At 39.5% G+C, this 22,917-nt stretch overlaps 1 protein-coding gene across 2 annotated transcripts in view; it reads right to left on the minus strand.

The window, feature by feature from the left end:
- The window catches only part of SVEP1 (sushi, von Willebrand factor type A, EGF and pentraxin domain containing 1), a 227,046-nt gene extending 204,605 nt beyond the window's left edge, over positions 1 to 22,441 (minus strand). Inside the window, exon 1 of one of the 2 annotated variants that reach the window (XM_058445970.1) lies at positions 21,713 to 22,320. In XM_058445970.1, the coding sequence (XP_058301953.1) occupies positions 21,713 to 22,243 (531 nt within the window). In that variant the 5' untranslated portion in view covers positions 22,244 to 22,320. Of the gene's footprint in view, positions 1 to 21,712 lie in introns of both variants that reach the window. The other variant, XM_032164839.2, reaches the window with a different exon arrangement.
- Positions 22,442 to 22,917: the final 476 nt, after the last annotated feature.

Below are 22,917 nucleotides of genomic sequence, written 5' to 3' on the forward strand. Positions count from 1 at the left end.
TCTGTTTATGTCTGCATAAGTGTGACTGACTCATACAGTATATAGTCATGTATACACTCATGTACCACATAATGATTTGGTCAATGACAGACCACATATACAACCGTGATCTCATAAGATTATAATGCCATATTTTTACTCTGCCTTTTCTACAGCTATGTTTAAATACACAAATATTTAACATACTGTTACAATTGTCCACAGTATTCAGTACTGTAACATACTGTAAGGGCTTATAGCCTAGAAGCAATAGGCTATTCCATATAGCCTAGGTGTATAGTAGGCTATACCACCCAGGTTTGTGTAAATACAGTCTGTGATGTTCACACAATAACAAAATTGCCTAATGATGCTTTTCTCAGAAGGTATCCCCATTGTTAAGCGATGCATGGCTGTACATCAAAATGTTGACTGTCTCCTAGCAGTGTCTTTAGGGTTTTTCATGTACTTCTATATTATAGTTTGTTGTTGTTTGCCATTTCCAAATTTTCTCTTTTATGCTTCCTTTGGACAGTATCATGTGGACTGAGAACTTTGAGTCTCACTTACAGTCTAATGGCTCCTAAATCAGTGTCAAATTCTTCAACTTCCAGTGTGAAGTTCCCGTGGCCCAGTATACACTTCTGTCTGAATGCACCATGAGGCTCCTCAAACTCAGCATACCCTCTCCACACACAAATAGGGGTCCCATCCTCCTGTTTTCAATATATATCAAATATCTTTCAAGTCTGAAATCTGGAAGTAATCTACGGTGCCTTCTTTCTGACCTATCTCACATTTAGTAACCATCCAGATGTGTACATTTCCAAGTTATCTATCTAACTCACAATCTAATCGCCCCAGCCATGGTTCAGGAATTTCAATCTAGCTTTTTGAAAATCAAGAGTTGTTTTAAACATCTGTAGCTGAAGCTGTTCTTCTTTCAAATCCATTTTCTGACCTGCCATCAAAGTTTTCTTTCTGAAATACTGATCTGATTGTGTCTTTAAACTTCCAATGTTTTCCCTCCGTCCACGAAATAAAGTCTAAACTTCTTTACATGTCCTTTTACTATCTAGTGCTAAATAATGCTTCCAACCGCAACCTTTACCACACCCTTGCCTCCTGTCTACCCTCTCCCCAACCCCACTTTTGCACTCTATTTTAGCTACACCAATCCATTTGGAGGTTCTGAAATATACCATGCGTTCTTGATGTTTGCTCTGCTTGGAAATTCTTAACAACTCTTTCCATCTCCCAATACGTCCACCTCTGATTTTTACTAGCTCTTCAAACTTTAGATCAAAGTTTCCTCTTTTTAAACTTTCCCAAATTCTTCTGCTATGCATAAATCAGTGCCCCCACTCACATTCCATTATATTAACCCCATTGTAATAAATTCTTGTAGGTCTGACTACATCCCAAGCCAGATGGCAAGATACTCTATGGCAGGAATTGAATGTTATATTCCCACTCTATTGATAACAAAGATTAACTATGAAGTAAGAGAATGAAAGCAATTGCCTTAATCTGTGCTAGCTATATGTCCACCATGCAGAATAAACTAATACATTCTAGGCCAAAACGTTTTTAGTAAATTCTATCCTGCAATCATGAAATGAAAATTCATATAAATATTATATGTAAACTTATTTTACCAGATCCATATTGAGCATCTATCATATACCAGGCACTGTGCTAGGGATTTACCAATTGTATTATTTGATGACACAACCATTAACTAAAAACAAACAAAATAAGTAAATAAATAGATAAAACAATGACAAAAGTATAAACTGGAAACAGTATTCTGCAGTAATTGAGCTTTCCTGTTTATACTGTAATTTTAAGTCAATCACTTTTAGTGTGCTTCATTTATTTGAAGTATTACTTGGGCTTCATAGACTGAGAGTCTAGAAAGAAAGAAAAAAGTTGGTTGGCCCTATAACATCTAGGCTATTTATTATAGTCTAGCCAAATCACAGAAGAACCACAGGGTCAAAGAAGAACTAAGTCTCAAATTTATGGTCACGAGGTTTTCCACCCACATACATATTTTAGTTATTAAACATGGATACAAATCATTTTGAAATGGACCCATAGGGACAGTACATCAAATTGGGAAATGGTACGCACAGGAGTTGATGAGTAGCAGACTTAATTAAAATGGTTTAAAAAAAACATGCAGAAGACCAAACAAATTTCTAACAATGACAAATTCCATCATTTGGAATAAAAGCACATAGGGAATAAAGAAAATCTGAATAGCAAAAGAAAGTCATCAGAATCCAAATGAGAATTGGAGGCTAAATGACCTATTATTCTTAAACAAATGCTAATTTATTATAGGATAAAAAATCAAATTTAATTTTATTATCAATATTGTTATGAGTAACTCTATCATTTCAGTTGAGATGTTAAATTCCTATACAATATGATCAAGTAGCACATAGCCCAAAAAATCAAAGATATTAGAGAAATTATTCACATGCTAATGTCAAGAGGTCAAAGGAGAAAGTAAGATAATCTCAAATGGCCCAAGTATTACATATGGTATTTGGACATCAGTGTATGATTCTACAAACAAATTAGGGAAAGAACAGAGAGGTACTTACTTAATATGACCAAGAGAGCTATCATAAACCAATGATCAAAATCATGCCTGAAGCATTATTAAATTCAAGAACAAGGCAAGAATGCCTCATCACTTTTTATTATTATTATTATTATTGAGATGGAGTTTTGCTCTTGTTGCCTAGGCTGGAGTACAGTGGCGCAATCTTGGCTCACTGCAACCTCCGTGTCCCAGGTTCAAATGATTCTCACTAACTCAGCCTCCTGAGTAGTTGGGATTACAGGTGCCTGCCACCACACCCGGCCAATTTTTTGTATTTTTAGTAGAGATGGGGTTTCATCATGTTGGCCAGGCTGGTCTTGAACTCCTGACCTCAGGTGATCCAACTGCCTCAGCCTCCGAAAGTGCCTCATCACTTTTATGGGAGAAGTTTAGCTGTTGTAACAAGGCAAGAAATATAAATAAGTGTAAAAGAACTTAATCATATTTCAGATGAAAGAGAATAAATTGAAAGATAATATTGAGAGGTATTGAGAAAGATTTATATACAAGAATAACTATTTCAACTGCAAAATTTTGCGGTAACTGACCCGCAATAGGAGATTTCTAAAATTCAATTGTGGTATATCTACATGAAAAAATATACTTGAAAGGTAATTTTAGAGGAATCTATTATATGGAAAAATTTCATTATACAACTTTAAAAACAAAAATTACAGCATGTGCTTTTACTACATATGACATATAATTACGTATGCCCATACATATATAAAAAAAGTGAGAGACAAAAACTGTAATTATTATTATGTTTTCCTGCTTTATCTAAGCTATTAATTTGTATGTTATTTCCATAATAAGGAAAATAAGCAAAAATTATTTCAGAGAAACATGCAAATAGAAGAAGAAAGTTAGTAAAGACTTTTAGTGGTTACCCTTGAATTAAATTTATTCACAAGTGTGTAAATAAATTTTGCAATTTATAGGGCCTTTGCAAATTTATTTGCCAAATTCACAAAGAATGAGGGCAACCACACTCTGTTGTGTGGTTGGATAATCACTTAATTAGCTTAAACAAAGATTTACTGGATGCATATAGGAATATTTTTTTCTAACCCGAAAGTAGGGAGAAGAGCTGGTTCTCAAGAGGGATTGAAACCAGGTACAAGCAAGCCAGTAGAAGCCATGGTGGCTACTTCCTCCAACCTTACATTTATTTCCTCTGGAGTTACACAGTATGTTGTCTCCACTTCTCTTTATATATCTTCTTTATTCTCTCTTCCTTATGTTGATGAGATTTCTATGGTTCTCTGTGCAGACTTAACTCTGTAGTACCTGTCTACCAGTAACAAAACCAAAAAACACCTACTCTCTCAGGGTTCTTTGTGCCCTAATTCAAATTCCCAGGAAAAAGAATATAAATGAACTACCTCAATCTCTGGATTGCCACCTGCAATCCAAACAGAAAGGGACAAACCTCATGGGTAGGCAGTGGACTGAAGGCGGGGGGCATGGTCCTCAGCGAAAGTGGCTGTTGATTGACTGGACTGCAAAAAATATGAGCTACGAAGAGAAGAAATAATTTAATGCTATGCTTGGGCTTAGCCAGTAGAACAATTATTTTGGAAATGTATCAGGTCAAACTGTTCTTCCAAAAGAGCACCAAATGCCAGGAAGCATGCATAGAGATTGGGAGAATTCAAGTGTAAAAATATTACTGAGAAAGAAGAAAAATGTGATTTATGATTCAAAGCTGTTAGAAAAGAAATAATGTCTTCTTACCAGGTATTTTAATACTTACCATAAAGAAAAAGTTTAGCAGGAATTTAGAACACATGAAAGACATGGAAAATCTAACCATTACCTTGCAAATACTTACGCTTCAGCAACAAGCCAACTCTGGAATGCTTCAAAAAGCCAAATATATTTCAAATCAAATCTGACACAAGGGGGATGCAAAGGAGTGGAGGTTGAAGGGAGATTTTTTAAGTTCATGAACTTACTGTGTACTTTCTTTGTTATAGTTATCTTAAATTCATAAAAAACTACATTTAATTTGTGACATTTATTAGCATTCCAAATAAACGACATTTGGAAGTTTGTTACATTTTCTTTTGTTTGTATGATTGACCACATGACCACATAAATAAACCAGGATGGAGCAAAATATTGTTTCTTATCTTTAAAAAACTGAAATTAAACCCCAAATGATTCAGGGTTGACTTTGATTCATAGATTAGAAGATTAATTATCTGTATTTAAATTATCAATCAATGACAGTAGTCATATTTAAATATATTATCTTTCAAATGTGTTGACTTTTAAAATTATTTTGAATAAAATGTAGTCTCTGGTGGATTAAACAATCCCTACAATTCAGTTACATGCTTCCTCTTACAATAGGGGTGGTGTTCTTTAAATATGCACTGGACATATAAATGAATCTAGTTTATTACCTACCATACTTGAAGAAAGATTTTAGTAAGCACTGATGATCATGGAGCTAATTGCTACAGCAAGGTTTTGGGGTTTTGTTTTGTTTTGCTTTTTACCTGAAGAAAGTACTAAAATAGTCAAAAGGAATTGGGTTTTTTTTTCTTTTGTGAAATGGGTAGTGTATGAAAAGAATAGGAATGTTATGATGCAGGGAAACGCTGAGTATCTCAGATTAGGATAAACTGAATTTAGCTGGAAGACCAAGTCTTGTACTGAGGTTTGGCATATACATTTACAAACTTAAGTGTAGGCTGAATGATTGTTTGAGAGTAATACTTAAGGTCACTTAGGACTAAAAGAAAATTCGATTTTTGCTTGGGTTACATTTTATTTCAATAAAGGGTGTGAGATGGGTGCTGACCTTGGATTAAAGGAACCCAAGACTTCAGAAAGCTAGATAAATAAAAAGGACAGAGGCAGATATCTTGCAGCTAAAAGATATGATCTCCTACTGCCTCCGTGGCTTGGTCTCTGCAAGGACTGGTAGAAATATCTGTTAAAGTATATGAGGCAGGAGAGCTAGCTGATAGGATTATATCATGTAAAAATGGCATCTGAGAGAGGGTGAAGTGGGTGTGAGACAAGGGTGGTCAGCTGGGATTATCAGGCAACTTAGAGAGTGCCTATTCAAATGACCATCTCCAAACATCCCCTTCTCTTAGTCCTGTATCTGCTCCAACCTGCCTTCCGCTTGGTCATGGGCATACCCAAGTCCCTTTCACCGCTGCTGTTTCTGCCTCCTGACTTTGCAATGAACTTCATTGGTGAGTATGTATCAGTGTGTCTTGCATCTACTAGATCTGACAACGTAACATAGAGGTAGTTTTGCATGGTGGTTAAGAATTTAGGGCCGGGCGCGGTGGCTCACGCTTGTAATCCCAGCACTTTGGGAGGCCGAGGCGGGCGGATCACGAGGTCAGGAGATCGAGACCACGGAAAATACAAAAATTAGTGGGATGGCGGGGGCCCATAGTCCAGTACCGGAAGGCTGAGGGAGAAAATTGAACCGGAGGCGGGCAGAGATGCCTGGTCCAGACTGGGGACAGCGAGACCTCTCTTTAGACTTTGGCCCAGACTGCCTGGATTTAAATCCTAGTTCCTCAACCCAACCAGTAGTATCACCTGGTCAAGTTACTTACATTCTCTACGGTTCAGTTTCTTCATCTGCATTTTGGTAATAATAATAATAATAACCTAACTGGCCAGGTCCGGTGGCTGACACTTGTAATCCTAGCACTTTGGGAGGCTGAAGCAGGTAGACTGCTTGAGCCAGGAGTTTGAGACCAGCCTGGGCAACATGGCAAAACCACGTCTCTACAAAAAATACAAAAAGAATTAGCCAGGTGTGGTGGCTCACACCTGTAGTCCCAGCTATTCTGGAGGCTGATGTGAAAGAATCACTTGAACCTGGGAAGTTGAGGCTACAGTGAGCCGTGATAGTGCCACTGCACGCCAGCCTGGGCAACAGAGCAAGACCCTATCTCCATAATAATAATAAATAAATAAATAAATAAATAAATAATAACCTAAGTAAGAAAGCTTGCTATTGTGAAGATTTAATAAATTCATATGGGTAAAGTGCTTAAAGTGGTGCCTGACAAGTAGTAATCATTCATTATCATATACCATGATTCATCCAAGGAACTTGTAACATGTTGCTAGGATACATCTGCCAAGTAGATAAATCAATTACAATGCAACCAACATTTTATGCAGAACAGTGAATGAAAATCAGTAATCGTGCTTATTACTGGTAGGACATGGGATTAGGGAAAATTGTGACTATATAACCAATAAGCACACAACTCCACCTGAGCCAAAAAGTAGGTGGTAATGCTTTTGGCAGAAGAGCAGAAAAATAACTATTTGAATCTGTGTGATATTGAGAAGAACATTACAGGAGTGGTTAAAGGGCAGTTGTGACAGTGATATGGAGAGGGGACATGAATTTAAAAGCCCAGAGCCTGCAGGTTCCTTCAGAACTCACTGGATGAGCTTCTCTCTCCAGAGGTGCTGTAAAGTTTACCTCCTTGTTCACATTTTGTGGAAAAACAAGTAGGAGTCCACATCTGTCTGAGATCCTTCTAAACACTTTATATTGCTCTCTCGGGAAAGTGATCTGAAGGATGAATTTGCTAAAATTATCCTATCATTTCCAAAGTAAAGCATCCACTGAATAGTCCTTTGAGATGTTACAACTATTTTGTTTCAGTTATTTGCAACAGAAACAAATTCAGGAAAACACAATATAATGCTTGATATACTAAAATGAAATGCACTAAAGCTATATCTTTTCAAGAATTCTAAAGTTTTAATGAATATCATTTTCTAGGTCTTGTAGGAGGTACAAAGTCAACTAAGATGTGATCTTTGTCCTAAGCAAGCAGAGGGAAGACAACAAACGCCACAAGAGAGTTATAAACCATGTATATACATCTCTGTAATTTCCTTATCTAATATCTCCCTACAGTATTTCCCTACATTTTGGGAAAATACCAAATTGGTGAATACAAATTACTCTGAAAAATTCCCACAAGAACCACGCTGCTGTGACTTCAGCCACCTTTGCCTACTAAATGTTGATACTCGGTCTCATCCCACGAAACAATAGGAGAAAGAGGAAATACTGAAAGAGAAAAAGTGAAAGGAAATAAAGAAAAAGGCATTGGTGCTTTCTGTGTTTGTGGATTCTCAAATGCTGGCCCATGTGTGAGTTCTTTGAAGAACACTCCACATTTTCTCAGATACCACTTCCAGTACTGCACCTAGTAATTTCTTACTGCTGGAGTTGTCTGCTTAGTGGGCAATACAGTGATTTCAGTTGAGCTATTTTCCATAGTTCTTCACCTGTGGAAATGTCACGTACCCTTGCTTTGCCAAAAGTTGATAGTGCAGGCTGGTCCTCTCAGCCTCCATTTTGAGCCACCACAGAGGGCCCTGCTAATGGCCCACCCAGACTTCCTAGACATCCCCTGCCAGCATCTGCATCTCTGCCTGAGGGCTTTCTTGGGTTCCTGGAGATGACTCTGCCTACTTGCAGGGGACAGAAAAGTGACAGAGAATTATTACCCTCCAGGGAGCAAACCTCGGCAGTGACTGACATGAGGTAGTCTCTAAATACCTGAGACCTATCACCCTTAAGTTGTGATACTTCTAAGGCCTGAGTTCTACACTGGCTCCCAGTGTTCCCTAGTGGAATTAAGAACAACTACTGTTTTATGGTGCTGTTGGCTGGCTTCCTTTCCTTGTCTCATTTCCCCACTCTCACATCAATATTTACTAGGACCAACTCCCAAATAAGCTACTTACACTAGAATCCTCATCTTAGGTTGTGCTTCTGGCAGAGCCTAGATGGAGACATCACATGTGTCTCCAGCTCACCTCTTCTTCCATAAGTAGGCACAGGGGCAAATCAAGGCTCCCGGTCAAGTTCTAAGAGTGCACATAGTTAACGAAATTGAACTTACATTACTTACATTATATAGAGAGTTTTATATACTCATGGTAAACAACCACAGAGTGTGTGATGACCATTCTTTTATAGGGAACTTTATCTCAGATTATCTTCTCATGGGAAATTCCTTGATTGGTAAATATTTAGTTTTAGGATTTATACTTTTATTGCAAACATACTGACAATTTACCATATTGCTCTGGAAATTTGATGCCAATTTCTTAAATATGTAGATAAATTGTGAATGCTCTATGTTCAGAGAAAAAGGCCTGTGAAGAGGAAGATCTCGAATGCACAAGAAAGAAGGGAAAACACTTGATGAAAGTTCTACCTTGCTGAGGGAAGGGACCCTTACTCTGACAAATGTAAGAAAATAAGGATGATTACAAATGCAGAAGTTTATGGGTTGAACTAGTGAAAATTTAAGAGTTTATATCTAATAAAATTAGAAGTGTTGGTATTTTAACCATGTACATATACAAATATACATTTTAAACACCATCTTTGAAATTAGAAAGACAGGCCAGGAGTGATGGCTCATGCCTATAATCCCAGCACTTTGGGAGGCCGAGGTGGGAGGATTGCTTGAGTCCAGGAGTTCAAGACCAGCCTGGGCAACATGACAAAACCCTGTCACTACAAAAAATACAAAAATTAGCCAGGCATAATTTGTGACCCTGTAGTCCCAGCTACTTGGGAGGCTGAGGTGGGAGGATACCCCAGGAGGTTGAGGCTGCAGTGAGCCATGATCATGCCATCGCACTCCAGCCTGGGAGACAGAGTGAGACCCTGTCTCAAAAAAAATAAAATAAATAAAAATTAAATTAAACTAGAAAACAAACAAACATACTTGGCATTAGCAACTGGTACATTCTATCTGCTAGTGCTATAGGATGGGCAATTTAAAAAATTGGGGCTTTGGGTGGCTGAGGTGGGCAGATCACCTGAGGTCGGGAGTTTCAGACCAGCCTGACCAACAAGGAGAAACCTCACCTCTACTAAAAATACAAAATTAGCCGAGCGTGGTGGTGCATGCCTGTAATCCCAGCTACTTGGGAGGCTGAGGCAGAAGGATCGCTTGAACCCGGGAGGTGGAGGTTGTGGTGAGCTGAGATCGTGCCATTGCATTCCAGCCTGGGCAAAAGAGTGAAACTCAGACTCAAAAAAAAAAAAATTGAGGCTATTGGGACTGTTTCAGAGAAATTAAGAAAATAGTTCATCAAAGTCATGTCCTCAAAATATACTTTATATACTCCGGCAGTAGCTTACAACTGGAAAAATATTTAACTTGGTGTTATTACTTTTTCTTAGTAAATGACTCAATCATGTAATAAGTCCTACTAAGAACTTCCCTGAAATTTTTTTTTCTCTATTTATCTTGTAGGAATTAAATTTTTCCTTAATTAACTTCAAATTACATTTATTCACATAAAACAAGGTAGCTGTCACTATTTCAATAGATATAGTAATTAGAATCTATCAAGCTTACAGCTTACACATTTAGTGCATCTATGAAATAACTATATACTCTGAACTTGAAAAATCTTTATTGCTTCACCCTTTACAGAAATAAACTATTAATTTCTTGAATGACCCCATGAGAAAGACATATAGCAGAGAAGATGAATACTTTAAAAATCTTTTCATAAAGATGTATAAGGGAAAATCCATCTACTGATGGTTCATATATTGCATTTTCTGAGTGCTATCTTTCATTTCAAGCAAAGCATTGTAACAACATTCGTGCTAAACAACAACTGTCACAGTTTTTCCTATCCACAGCTGACTTCTAAACCAGAGCAGGTTACTGTATGGAAGCGGACTCTGGCTCTATGCCGGAAATCCAGTCTTTATATGGTCTGGAGAGATTTAGAGAACAGTCTTTAAAATCTATGGGAAATGCAGAGACAATACATAACAGGAAATTCCTTTCAATGTAGACATGTCTTCACCTGGCAGCTTACTAGAGAAAAGATGAAGAACCATGTCTTCCTGAGAAATGTTCATTTGTATTTATCAAATTAACACTAAAGTATTAATTTTATTTTGTAGTATACAATTTTCCCTGTCTCTATCAGTATCATCTTTTATTTGTGAGTGAATTTCATGTTATTTAGAAGCTTCTGACTTCTGGGAAACTACGATAAAAAGTTTCTGTTGCATGTGTGTGTGTGTGTGTGTGTGTGTGTGTATAGACAGTCTTGCTCTGTCGTGCAGGCTGGAGTGCGGTGGCACAATTTCAGCTCACTGCAACCTCTGCCTCCTGGATTCAAGCGATTCTCCTGCGTCTGCCTCCCAAGTAGCTGGGATTACAGGTGTGCACCACCACTCCTGGCTAATTTTTGTAGTTTTGGTAGAGACGTGGTTTCACTATGTTGGCCAGGCTGGTCTTGAACTCCTGACCTCAGGTGATCTGCCTGCCTTGGCCTCCCAAAGTGCTGGGATTACAGGCATGAACCACCAAGCCCGGCCACACCAATATTTAAATGAGTTCCTTAGGAACTTTGATAATTTTTACTAAACGAAGCATCATCTGCCCTAAGGACTAAGGTATTTTCAGTCAAGGCCAGACTCTTCTAACTTGATCCTGGCCAGGCCAGCGGCATTTGAGGAAGAAATGGAATGGGATTTCTCGGCATCATCTCCCTGGTTAGACATACACTCTTCCAGATAGCTCCTTTTTTTTTTTTTTTTTTTTTTTTTTTTGAGACAGGTCTTGCAATGTTGCCTGGGCTGGAGTTCAATGATGCGATCTCAACTCACTGCAACCTCCACCTCCCAGGTTCAAGTGATTCTCCTGCGTCAGCCTGCTGAGTAGCTGGGATTACAGGCATGTGCCACCACAGCTGGCTGATGTTTGTATTTTTAGTAGAGAGGGGGTTTCACCATGTTGGCCAGGCTGGTTTTGACCTCAGGTGATCCACCCGCCTCAGCCTCCCAAAGTGCTGGGATTACAGGCGTGAGCCACCATGCCTAGCCAAGCTTAGCATCCACATTTTCCTTCTTTTTCAGCAATAAAGCTCCATAAAACTAAGGGTAAGCATGAAACCTATGAGATCTATGTGAAAGTACTGCGTGGACTGCCACAGAGTCTCCGTAAGAGTGTGACTGTCTCTGTCCTTTTCTCCTTCTTGGCATCTGGAATGAATGCCTTATGGTAGGAGGTCTAGTAGCCAACTGAGACCATGAGGTGACCCGAAGATGATGGAGCAGAGCTGAAAAGAGGGAACTGGATCCCAGAAGACATTTCAGACCTGTCATTTTCCCTCTGAATTTTCTACTCAAGGCTTAATTTGAGAAAGAAAGAAATGTCCATCACATTTTAGCTAGTGGTACCTCAGATTTTCTATTAGATCCAGCTAAGCTACTCCTAGCCACTTCATTCATTCTAGTTTATACGATCTAGGGGGTTAACACCATCTCAACCTCTGCCATTGATTGTTCCCCGTCAGGCCAGGAAATAGCAATCAAGGACCACAAAATGAAATTCCAAGTGCCAGGTGGGGACTCCAATGAGCTGAAAGAATACACACCCACAATTGCTACAATTTGCTAAGAGCAAGCCAAAAAGCCAGATTTTTGAAAACATGCTATCTCCTGATTTTAAAATGTGTGATTAAATTATACACACATGCGCCAAGTGAAATGCACTCTTGGAATGAATATTTTACAGCCATGGTTTACGTTCTCTGGGTTACACTGTTCGGCTTTACATCTTGTGTAACAGTTTAGCAACCCTGGACATGGAATCCCCTACTTCTCCCTAGCTTTTGATACCTCCTATCTCCAGAGGTAATATAGTAAGATATAGGGAAAGAGGGGGTGCAAAAAGACCAGGTGATAAATCAGAAGACTGGATAGACTGTCTTTGGCATTTACTTAGCTATGTGATTTGTGTGTAATTATGGTCATTGTTAAGAGAAATCCTCTCTATGCACATTTGTATCATTAGGTCATTGGTGGAGAATTTTCCTACCCTTTGGCCACAGCTGTGAGGGAGGACAAAGCAGTTGGCCCTCTCCATGTGTCTAAGCATTCACGGTCTTTGACCAAGCATTTTCATGATGTATTTCAACCAAACAGAATATAACACTGGCAGCCAATAATAATAAGTGCCTTTAACAGTAGCAGCAGGTACACATTCTTATTACATACCAGTGTCCTATACGCAGGAAATAACAAAACTAATAAATAAAATACATGTAATGCTAGATTAAGAAGAAATCTGAATTCGACATTTAAGAATTATTCAATCTATCTTCAAATTAAAAATTTTAGGCCAGGCACAGTGACGCACACCTGTAATCCCAGCACTTTGGGAGGTCGAGGTGGGCAGATCACTTGAGCCCAGGAGTTCGAGACCAGCTTGGCCAACATGGTGAAACCTTGTCTCTACTAAAAATACAAAATTTAGTCAGGTGTGACACCGAGATGGCGCCACTGCACTCCAGCCTGGGTGACAGAGGAAGACCCTCTCTCACTCTCTCAAAAAAAAAAAAAAAAAATTAGTACTACTTTTTTGCCTGGAAAATATATGTGAGGTCTGGAATTGTTGTACATACTGAGGATTTATTTTTTCATTATTCATTCATTCCATTCCATTCTATTCCATTCCACTTATACTTCTAAAGTTCTGATAAGGTTGAAAAAGAGATTCCTATATAATACTAGGGATGATTTGAGAATTCTTCAAAAGCTTAAGAAGCACAAAAGAGAGAACATTTCCAGACATAAATTTGGAAATATATCTTTTCAGCATAAAGAACTTAGCTTCTGCAACAGTGAGCGATTCTTGAGGTTAAAACTATCCTCTGAGGGAATGCTCCCTAACTCATTTTATGAGGCCAGCATCATCCTGATACCAAAGCCTGGCAGAGACACAACCAAAAAAGAGAATTTCAGACCAATATCCTTGATGAACATTGATGCAAAAATCCTCAGTAAAATACTGGCAAACCGAATCCAGCAGCACATCAAAAAGCTTATCCACCATGATCGAGTGGGTTTCATCCCTGGGATGCAAGGCTGGTTCAACATACGCAAATCAATAAATGTAATCCAGCATATAAACAGAACCAAAGACAACAACCACATGATTATCTGAATAGATGCAGAAAAGACCTTTGGCAAAATTCAACAACCCTTCATGCTAAAAACTCTCAATAAATTAGGTATTGATGGGACGTATCTCAAAATAATAAGAGCTATCTAGGACAAACCCACAGCCAATATCATACTGAATGGGCAAAAACTGGAAGCATTCCCTTTGAAAACTGGCACAAGACAGGGATGCCCTCTCTCACCACTCTTATTCAACATAGTGTTGGAAGTTCTGGCCAGGGCAATCAGGCAGGAGAAGGAAATAAAGAGTATTCGATTAGGAAAAGAAGAAGTCAAATTGTCCCTGCTTGCAGATGACATGATTGTATATCTAGAAAACCCCATTGTCTCAGCCCAAAATCTCCTTAAGCCGATAAGCAACTTCAGCAAAGTCTCAGGATACAAAATCAATGTACAAAAATCACAAGCATTCTTATACACCAATAACAGACAAACAGAGAGCCAAATCATGAGTGAATTCCCATTCACAATTGCTTCAAAGAGAATAAAATACCTAGGAATCCAACTTACAAGGGATGTGAAGGACCTCTTCAAGGAGAACTACAAACCACTGCTCAATGAAATAAAAGAGGATACAAACAAATGGAAGAACATTCCATGCTCATGGGTTGGAAGAATCAATATCATGAAAATGGCCATACTGTTCAAGGTAATTTATAGATTAAATGCCATCCTCATAAAGCTACCAATGACTTTCTTCACAGAATTGGAAAAACCTACTTTAAAGTTCATATGGAACCAAAAAAGAGCCCGCATTGCCAAGCCAATCCTAAGCCAAAAGAACATAGCTGGAGGCATCATGCTACCTGACTTCAAACTATACTACAAAGCTACAGTAACCAAAACAGCATGGTACTGGTACCAAAACAGAGATATAGATCAATGGAACAGAACAGAGCCCTCAGAAATAATGCCACATATCTACAACTATCTGATCTTTGACAAACCTGACAAAAACAAGCAATGGGGAAAAGATTCCCTATTTAATAAATGGTGCTGGGAAAACTGGCTAGCCATATGTAGAAAGCTGAAACTGGATCCCTTCCTTACACCTTATACAAAAATTAATTCAAGATGGATTAAAGACTTATATGTTAGACCTAAAACCATAAAAACCCTAGAAGAAAACCTAGGCATTACCATTCAGGACATAGGCATGGGCAAGGACTTCATGTCTAAAACACCAAAAGCAATGGCAACAAAAGCCAAAATGGACAAATGGGATCTAATTAAACTAAAGAGCTTCTGCACAGCAAAAGAAACTACCATCAGAGTGAACAGGCAACCTACAAAATGAGAGAAAATTTTTGCAACCTACTCATCTGACAAAGGGCTAATATCCAGAACCTACAATGAACTCAAACAAATTTACAAGAAAAAAACAAACAACCCCATCAAAAAGTGGATGAAGGATATGAACAGACACTTCTCAAAAGAAGACATTTATGCAGCCAAAAACACATGGAAAAATGCTCATCATCACTGGCCATCAGAGAAATGCAAATCAAAACCACAATGAGATACCATCTCACACCAGTTAGAATGGCCATCATTAAAAAGTCAGGAAACAACAGGTGCTGAAGAGGATGTGGAGAAATAGGAACACTTTTACACTGTTGGTGGGACTGTAAACTAGTTCAAGCATTGTGGAAGTCAGTGTGGTGATTCCTCAGGGATCTCGAACTAGAAATACCATTTGACCCAGCCATCCCATTACTGGGTATATACCCAAAGGACTATAAATCATGCTGCTATAAAGACACACGCACACATATGTTTACTGCAGCACTATTCACAATAGCAAAGACTTGGAACCAACCCAAATGTCCAACAATGATAGACTGGATTAAGAAAATGTGGCACATGTACACCATGGAATACTATGCAGCCATAAAAAATGATGAGTTCATGCCCTTTGTAGTGACATGGATGAAACTGGAAATCATCATTCTCAGTAAACTATCACAAGGACAAAAAAAACAAACACTGCATGTTCTCACTCATAGGTGGGAAATGAACAATGAGAACACATGGACACAGGAAGGGGAACATCACACTCAGGGGACTGTTGTGGGGTGGGGGGAGGGATAGCATTAGGAGATATACCTAATGCTAAATGACGAGTTAATGGGTGCAGCACACCAACATGGCACATGCATACATATGTAACAAACCTGCACATTGTGCACATGTATCCTAAAACTTAAAGTATAATAATAAAATAAAATAAAAACTATCCTCTGAGTGTGGAACAACTGAGTCCACTGCAGATTACATAAGTACCCCCACCCCTTCTTATAGAAAAAAAAGAACCCAAACTTTCCTTATTACTTCAGCACTGGGGCCATCAGAGAGACCACTGCAAAACATACAAAGGCTATATCAGCCTATTGTATGAACAAATCCTAGTGGCATCTCACAGATCTTCAGGGTTTGTTAGAAAACATAAAAGGAGACACTTTCTTCCCATAAGCCTGGGAGAGATTACTCTCCAGGTAAAGGTGTGAATATCTGCTAGTGTGGACACATCATGGAAGACGCTCTTTCCCTGAGCTAGGAAGCACTTCCGCCCATACATTCCCAGTCCTCTGACCATTTAAAGCTTGGATGTTTGGCAAGACAGCGCATCCCCCACCAGAGGATCACATTTCTGCAATTCTGGAACAATGAGGAAAGCAGATTTTTTTTTTTTTTTCAAAGGAAGCTTCATGCGATGTTTGTTTAACGGATATTTAGCAAAAGTGAAATGGAAATGAGGGGCTCTGGTTTTATTTTGACGTGAGATACGTAGGATTGAGAAGAGCCTGGCATTCACAGTGGGACCAATTCAAACACATTCACTTTAGGAAAGGTAACTTACAAACACATGGCAGGAAGAAAAACCAAGAAGAAAGGTCGTTATGAGATAATTACTCCCCTGGAACAAACAGCTGAAGAGCTTTTTATTAATTCTGTAAAAGGATTTCATGTAATTAAGTTCAAGGTGCTAAACTTTCCCCTAGGCTATTGATTGTGTACTAATTACAGAATTCACTGCTTTAGTCCTTGTGCTCTTTGAAGAGACTATGTCTACACTGCACTTTATCCATTCAAATCAGGTGTGATAATGGTGAGTACCCATTCATATACTACCCCTCGAGTTGTCCAATTCTGACACCAAATAATAATCATTTAAAAAGTGAAGCAACACTGTTATCCTTTTTGTTTGCTCAGTCCCATCTGCTGAGAAATAACAGCAAATTTCATGTTGTTAAAGAAAATTCTACGTCTCGCAGTTTTTATGTAAGAGGAATAAGATGTCTGACTGAGAGGTAACTGTGTGCTTGCACGGTGTGCCTATGCACCACACATGTTTATGTGTTTGCCTGTGATTGTGTCTGTGAACAGTTGTGTGAGCATTCAGTTTCAAACAGAAAAGGTTTGAAAAACTGATTTTTCCAGGGAGTAATTAATAATCTCAAAAATGTCCCTGTGATTTTCAATTTCACCCAAAGGCTAGGTCACAATCAGTTATAATATCACCATTCTGCACACGTGGGAATCTGACAAACGATCTCATTTCCATGATGAAATGTACAAAGTTTCAGGTCAAAACCCACAGAAGATAGCTTACCATTTTCAAACTAATTCGGCAGCTAAATGCTTCTGCCTGATCCCTGTGCAAAAATTCAAGCCTCAACCAACACCATTTCTAACTGTTGGTCGTCTTCTACCAATTTTCTCTAAATCTTATATTTTAGTTACACCTAAGAATGCTCATCAGAGGCTTTGGAAAAATTACAATGAAGACATGTAGGCTTCCAGTTTAGACAGGGACTGAGTCCAGCTGACCTTTTTTTTTTTTTTTTTTTGATACGGAGTCTCACTCTGTCACCCAGGCTGGAATGCAGTGGCATAGTCTCGGGTCACTGCAAGCTCCGCCTCCCGGGTTCACGCCATTCTCCTGCCTCAGCCTCCCGAGTAGCTGGGACTACAGGCGCCCGCCACCACGCCCCGCTAATTTTTTGTATTTTTAGTAGAGACGGGGTTTCACCGTGTTAGCCAGGACTGTCTCGATCTCCTGACCTCGTGATCCACCCGCCTCGACCTCCCAAAGTGCTGGGATTACAGGCGTGAGCCACCGCACCCGGCCGAGTGCAGCTGACCTTCTTTTGTACCTTCTCATAGCCCAACCAAAATGAGAAAAAATAAAAATAAAAAAAGTCAAAGGGTAGACCAGCTAATACAAACTTTTGAGAAATCCCTGCTTGTTAGATTACAAATGGATCCAGGCTGAAGAGCAGCACTGGGAACCTTGTTGGCAATTCCCCTTTTCAAGACAGGATGTAGTAGTTGGAAGGGGAAAGCTGAAGACAGAGGAGGTCTTGAGGGGAGCAGTGTGTACTCGACTCATTACCCATTTTGCTGTTTTGGATCAACATTCTCAGAGGCCCCGGGCAAGTCTGGCCAAGCCAAACAGCGGAGCTGGTACATGGCAGGTTTTTCCCTGATGCAGCAGGGTTCTTCCTTGATGGAGCAGACCATGGCATTAGGAATAAGGCCAGCCATTAGGGCCTCATGAGTATTTACAGCCGAGATCAGGTCCAACAGGGAACTACAGCTGCAAAACTATACCCTGCCTAGTGCGACTGCTTCAACACACAGAGAGCATTTTTAGAGTAGCTATTTATCTCTTAAAGGCAAAAGCCTTTAAACCTTCATAAGCAATGAAAACAGCACAAATGAAAAAAAAATAGATCCAATAGACTAACAAAACATTTGTTGCTATCACCTTAAACAAAATTAAAGTGCTGAGAAAAAATATTTGCCACATACTTGGGTCACTGACAGCTGAGGGTTAATATCATTAAGATTTAAAGAGCATTTGTGAATCAATAAAAAAGAGAGCCATCCCCCGTTTAAAAACTGGATAATAATCCTCAAATATCTTCATGAGTACTCAAAAAAAGGAGCTATATATGGACAATAACATGTTTTTAGAATATTCAGCCTCACTAATAGGGAAATGCAATTTAAAATGGGACTCCATTTCTCACTTAGAAATTTGGGGGGTGGGGGGTGGAATCTTCAAATGATATTAGCCTGCACTGGCTGGTCTGCACCCCAGGTCCTGACACTGGGACTGCATGTGGAGGGCAGGTTGGCACCATTTCCTGCAGAGCAACTTGACACATGTATTAAATGCCTTAAAAAAACATGAATATTCTTTGATGCAATAATGGCACTTCAAGAATTTGCCTTAAGGAAATGATTAGAGATATGGGCAAAGATTACTTACACAATGTTTGTAACAGCCTAAATATATAATAATAGGTAGTCTCTCTCTCTCACACACACACACACACACACACACACACACACACTCACACACAAAAGCACATTCTACAGTGGAAAACTGTGACCCTGAAAAATAATGATAGTAGAAATATGTTCCTTATTTTGGAAAGAAGACTGAAATATATGGTGGGAATACAAAGTCAAATTACAAGAGGATGTACAAGTGAATCCTTTTTCCTGGGTAAACATAATTTAGGCATAATATATGTATGAAAACATGTCTGTTACCTAGACAACTGAATGAAGTCAAGGAAGCTATGTACCAAACTATGACAGTATATTTCCAGGAAATAGTTTTCCTGATTATTTTATTTTCTGCAATAAATATTTATTATCAGTAAAATAAAATATATATAAAAAGAGAAAAAAGAATCAAAGAGACTTCAACAAGAGTCCAAATATAGAAGGCATATTTTTAAAAATCAATGTTTCTATACGTCAAGAAAAGTTGTTTGAAATTTAATTTTAAAAGATGTTATTCATGACAGTAATATTGAACAGTATTTAGATCTAAACTTGAAAAAAATATACAGGACTTAATTTCTAAAAATCTACAACTTTGTTAAAGATGTATAAATGTATATGTATAAAGAATACACATAAATGCTATTAAGCAAATTATATGAACCAAATAGTGCTGGGACAACTGCTTATTTAAAAAATAAAATTAGACATCTTTGTCATACTACGCACAAAAGTAAGTTCCAGATGGATTAAACTGCTAAATAGAAAACTATTTCTCTGATTTGGGAAATGAGAAGGTTATTCTAAGACTTTGAGAAAATATAAGGTCTTACACTTTTGAAATGGAAGAACTATTACTATAAAATATATATAATCCCCAAGTTAATTCAATATTTTCTATATTGAAATCAAAATCCTTACTGACTTCATTGGTAATATGTAAAAATGAATTTAAAATTCATATTAAATAATAAGTGGATAAGAATTAACTAGAAAAAGAATAGATTTTTTAAAAGGGGAATTTGCACTACCAGATATTTAAATACATTGTAAAGTTACGATAGTTAAATCATTTTGACAATGATAAATGAGATAGAGAATGGGATGAAATAGAAAGCCAGGAAGAGATCGAATACCCATAAGCATTTAGCACATGATAAACGTGACATTCAATTAAATTGGAAAAGGACAGATGGCTATTAAGCAAGTAGTGCTGGGACAACTGGTTAACTATTTTTTAAAATTAAGTTAGACCTCTTTGTCATACCATACACAAAAATAAATTCCAGATGGATTAAGCTGCTACATGGAAAACTATTTCTCTGATTTGGGAAATGAGAGAGCTATTCTAAAACTATGAACAAATATAGGATCTTAAAGAGAATGTTTGATAGATTTGAGTGTATAAAAATGTAAACCATTCATCTAACAACATTTCCATAAACAAAAAGAAAAGGCAGTGAACTGGAAAAACATATGTAGCATATACACAAAAGAATTACTGGCCTCACTATATAAAGAGCTTTTGCAAATCATTAAGAAAAAAAACAAGCCAGTGTGCACTATAATGGCAAAATGGGTAAAAACTATGATAATTGTCAAAGGAAAAAATACAAATGTCCAGTAGATGTACTGGAAAATGTTCATCCTCACAAATGAAAAATGTGTATTTGCTAAAATGATGCCTCTATCACCTCTTAAATTGACAAAGATATTAAAAATAATAGTATATGATATCGGTGAATACGTGGTAAATTTACTGCTGAGATACTCTGCTGATGAGAATATAAATTTATACAACCCTCCAAGGGAGAAATGGACAATATGTATCAAGAAGTTACAAATGTTCATAACCTTTAGTTCAGGAACTTTTATAGAAATTCTTCCTAAAGATGTAAACAGAGGAGTCCAAAAATATTTATGTTCACGATAACTTAGGAAAAATCCTGTGTCCAACAATAGGTGATTGTTGCATGCAATGGAATAGTATGCAGCTAATGTAGAACATTTTAATTAGAATATAACAAATGAAAAATGTAGGCCACAAAACAGCAAGATACCAAGGGTTAAAAGTATGAATGGATGTACATACTGGGCAACTGTTCAACAACCTGCAAACAGTGGCTTTTTTAAAGTGATGAGATTTTAGGGGTTTTTTTTCCTTTCCCTCCTTTTGGTTTAATTCATTCTACAAACACTGGCTTGCTTTTATGTGTTAGATATTTCCATATGTTCCTTTTTTCCCCACTGAATATGAATTTGTAATCAGAAAAACAGACACATTTTATAAAAGTCCGACATCCCAAACTGACTTTCTCTTCCAGATATTAAAAATCTAATAAAGGATTGGAGCAAAAATAGGAAGGGCATGAATCTTACATTGAAAGCATAACATAACTTTAAAAAGAATTGGGGTTACGTTCGTATCACTCCATGTCCTACCTTTAGAAACACTTTGTAAACCATACTCACCTGTTTCAGCTTGGATACCGTCTGCTCCTACAAATGTGAATGTGATTAGCGTTTCAAGGATCCCTTCCTAACAGGGTCCTCGAAGCCAACTGTTTAAGGAGCCTGACATCTCCCTAAGCGTTTTAAAATCCATTATCCCATTGGAACCCCCACAATAATAGGCGGGTAGCGATGACTCTGGTTTTGTGGATGGGGACGCTTGACTTGGGGAGGTTATGCCTTGCCCAGGACTGAACCCCAGGATACAGACGGGCAGGCAGCGGTGGGTCGAAGTGCCCGGGGACTAGAGCCGGGGCCGGGAGGGGCGGGCGCCTTACCGCGGCTTGCTGGAAGGCGCCCTTGGTGTAGGTGCCGCCACCTCGGTAGGAGATGGCAGGGATCTCTTGGAGAAGCAGCGCGCACTTGTGCTGGCGCGCGCGGCGAGTGGAGATGTAATCGACGCGCGGCACCACGTAGTTCTTGGACGAGAAGGTCACGATGGCCACGCGCGTGGCCGTGGGCACCACGGGGAAGTCGGACAGCAGCTTGCGGACGAACATGAGCTCGCTGCGGAAGTTGACTTCGCCCACGCTGGACGAATCATCCACCAGGAAGACGAGCTCCAGGCGCTCGCTGAGCTCCCGCAGCCGCCGCACGCGTCGCCGGAACGCCTGGCCCAGCCGCTCCACTCTGCTCCCCGCCGCTTCGTCGCCAGGAGCCGGCGGCGCGGGGACACTCCCGGGGGCCCCGGGCGCGGTCTCGGGGAAGAGGCGGAAGCTGAAATTGCGCGACGGGGACATCTGCTGAAAGGTCGCCCAGCCCGAAACGAGCGCCAGACCCCAGCAACAAAAGGCCAGGCGAGGCCACATCGCGCTGGAGACACAGTGGCTGCCCCGGAGCGCAGGCGGCGGCTCGGGCGGGAAGAGGCGCCCGGCGGCCGGACTCGCAGAGGGGCGTGCGCGGAGCTGGGCGCGGGGCAGCGGCCAAGAGCCTCAGCGCCCTTTCATCTGACACTGGGGACAGACACAATCCAGACTCCTCAGCAGCTCGGGAACTCCGGAGGGAACGGCGCGCGCTCTCTACCCCTCTCGCTCGCCTCTTTTTTTCTTCCCTCTCTCCTCCTCCTCTCTCTCCCTGAAGCCTATAAAATGTTTGAAGGAAAGGGGGCAGTCAAGAAAAATCACCCGCTTCCCTCCTTCTCTCCCTCTCTCCCTCTCCCCGCTCCTGTCTCCTTTCTGTATCTCTGACTCTATCTCCCTCCTCCCCCTCTCATTCTCCTCCCGGGATAAAGCCAAAGGCTCGGAGATTCCATGACACCAGAACCCCGCGTCTGTCAGGCTGTCAACATTCCCGCAGCAAGCGCACCAGCGCGGAAGCCCTGATTGATCCCATATGTCTGGCAGGAGCTGCAGAGGAATTCACTGGAGATGGATCCAGATACCGAGAGTGCCACAGTAATTGGAAACACTTTGTAGACGAAAACATACACGCCGACTGGCCAGGGAGTTGAAAGCATCCTTTGAAAACTGCTTGCTCACCTTTT

This window comes from Hylobates moloch, unplaced genomic scaffold, assembly GCF_009828535.3.
Source record: "Hylobates moloch isolate HMO894 unplaced genomic scaffold, HMol_V3 SCAFFOLD_10, whole genome shotgun sequence".
NCBI lineage: Eukaryota > Metazoa > Chordata > Mammalia > Primates > Hylobatidae > Hylobates > Hylobates moloch.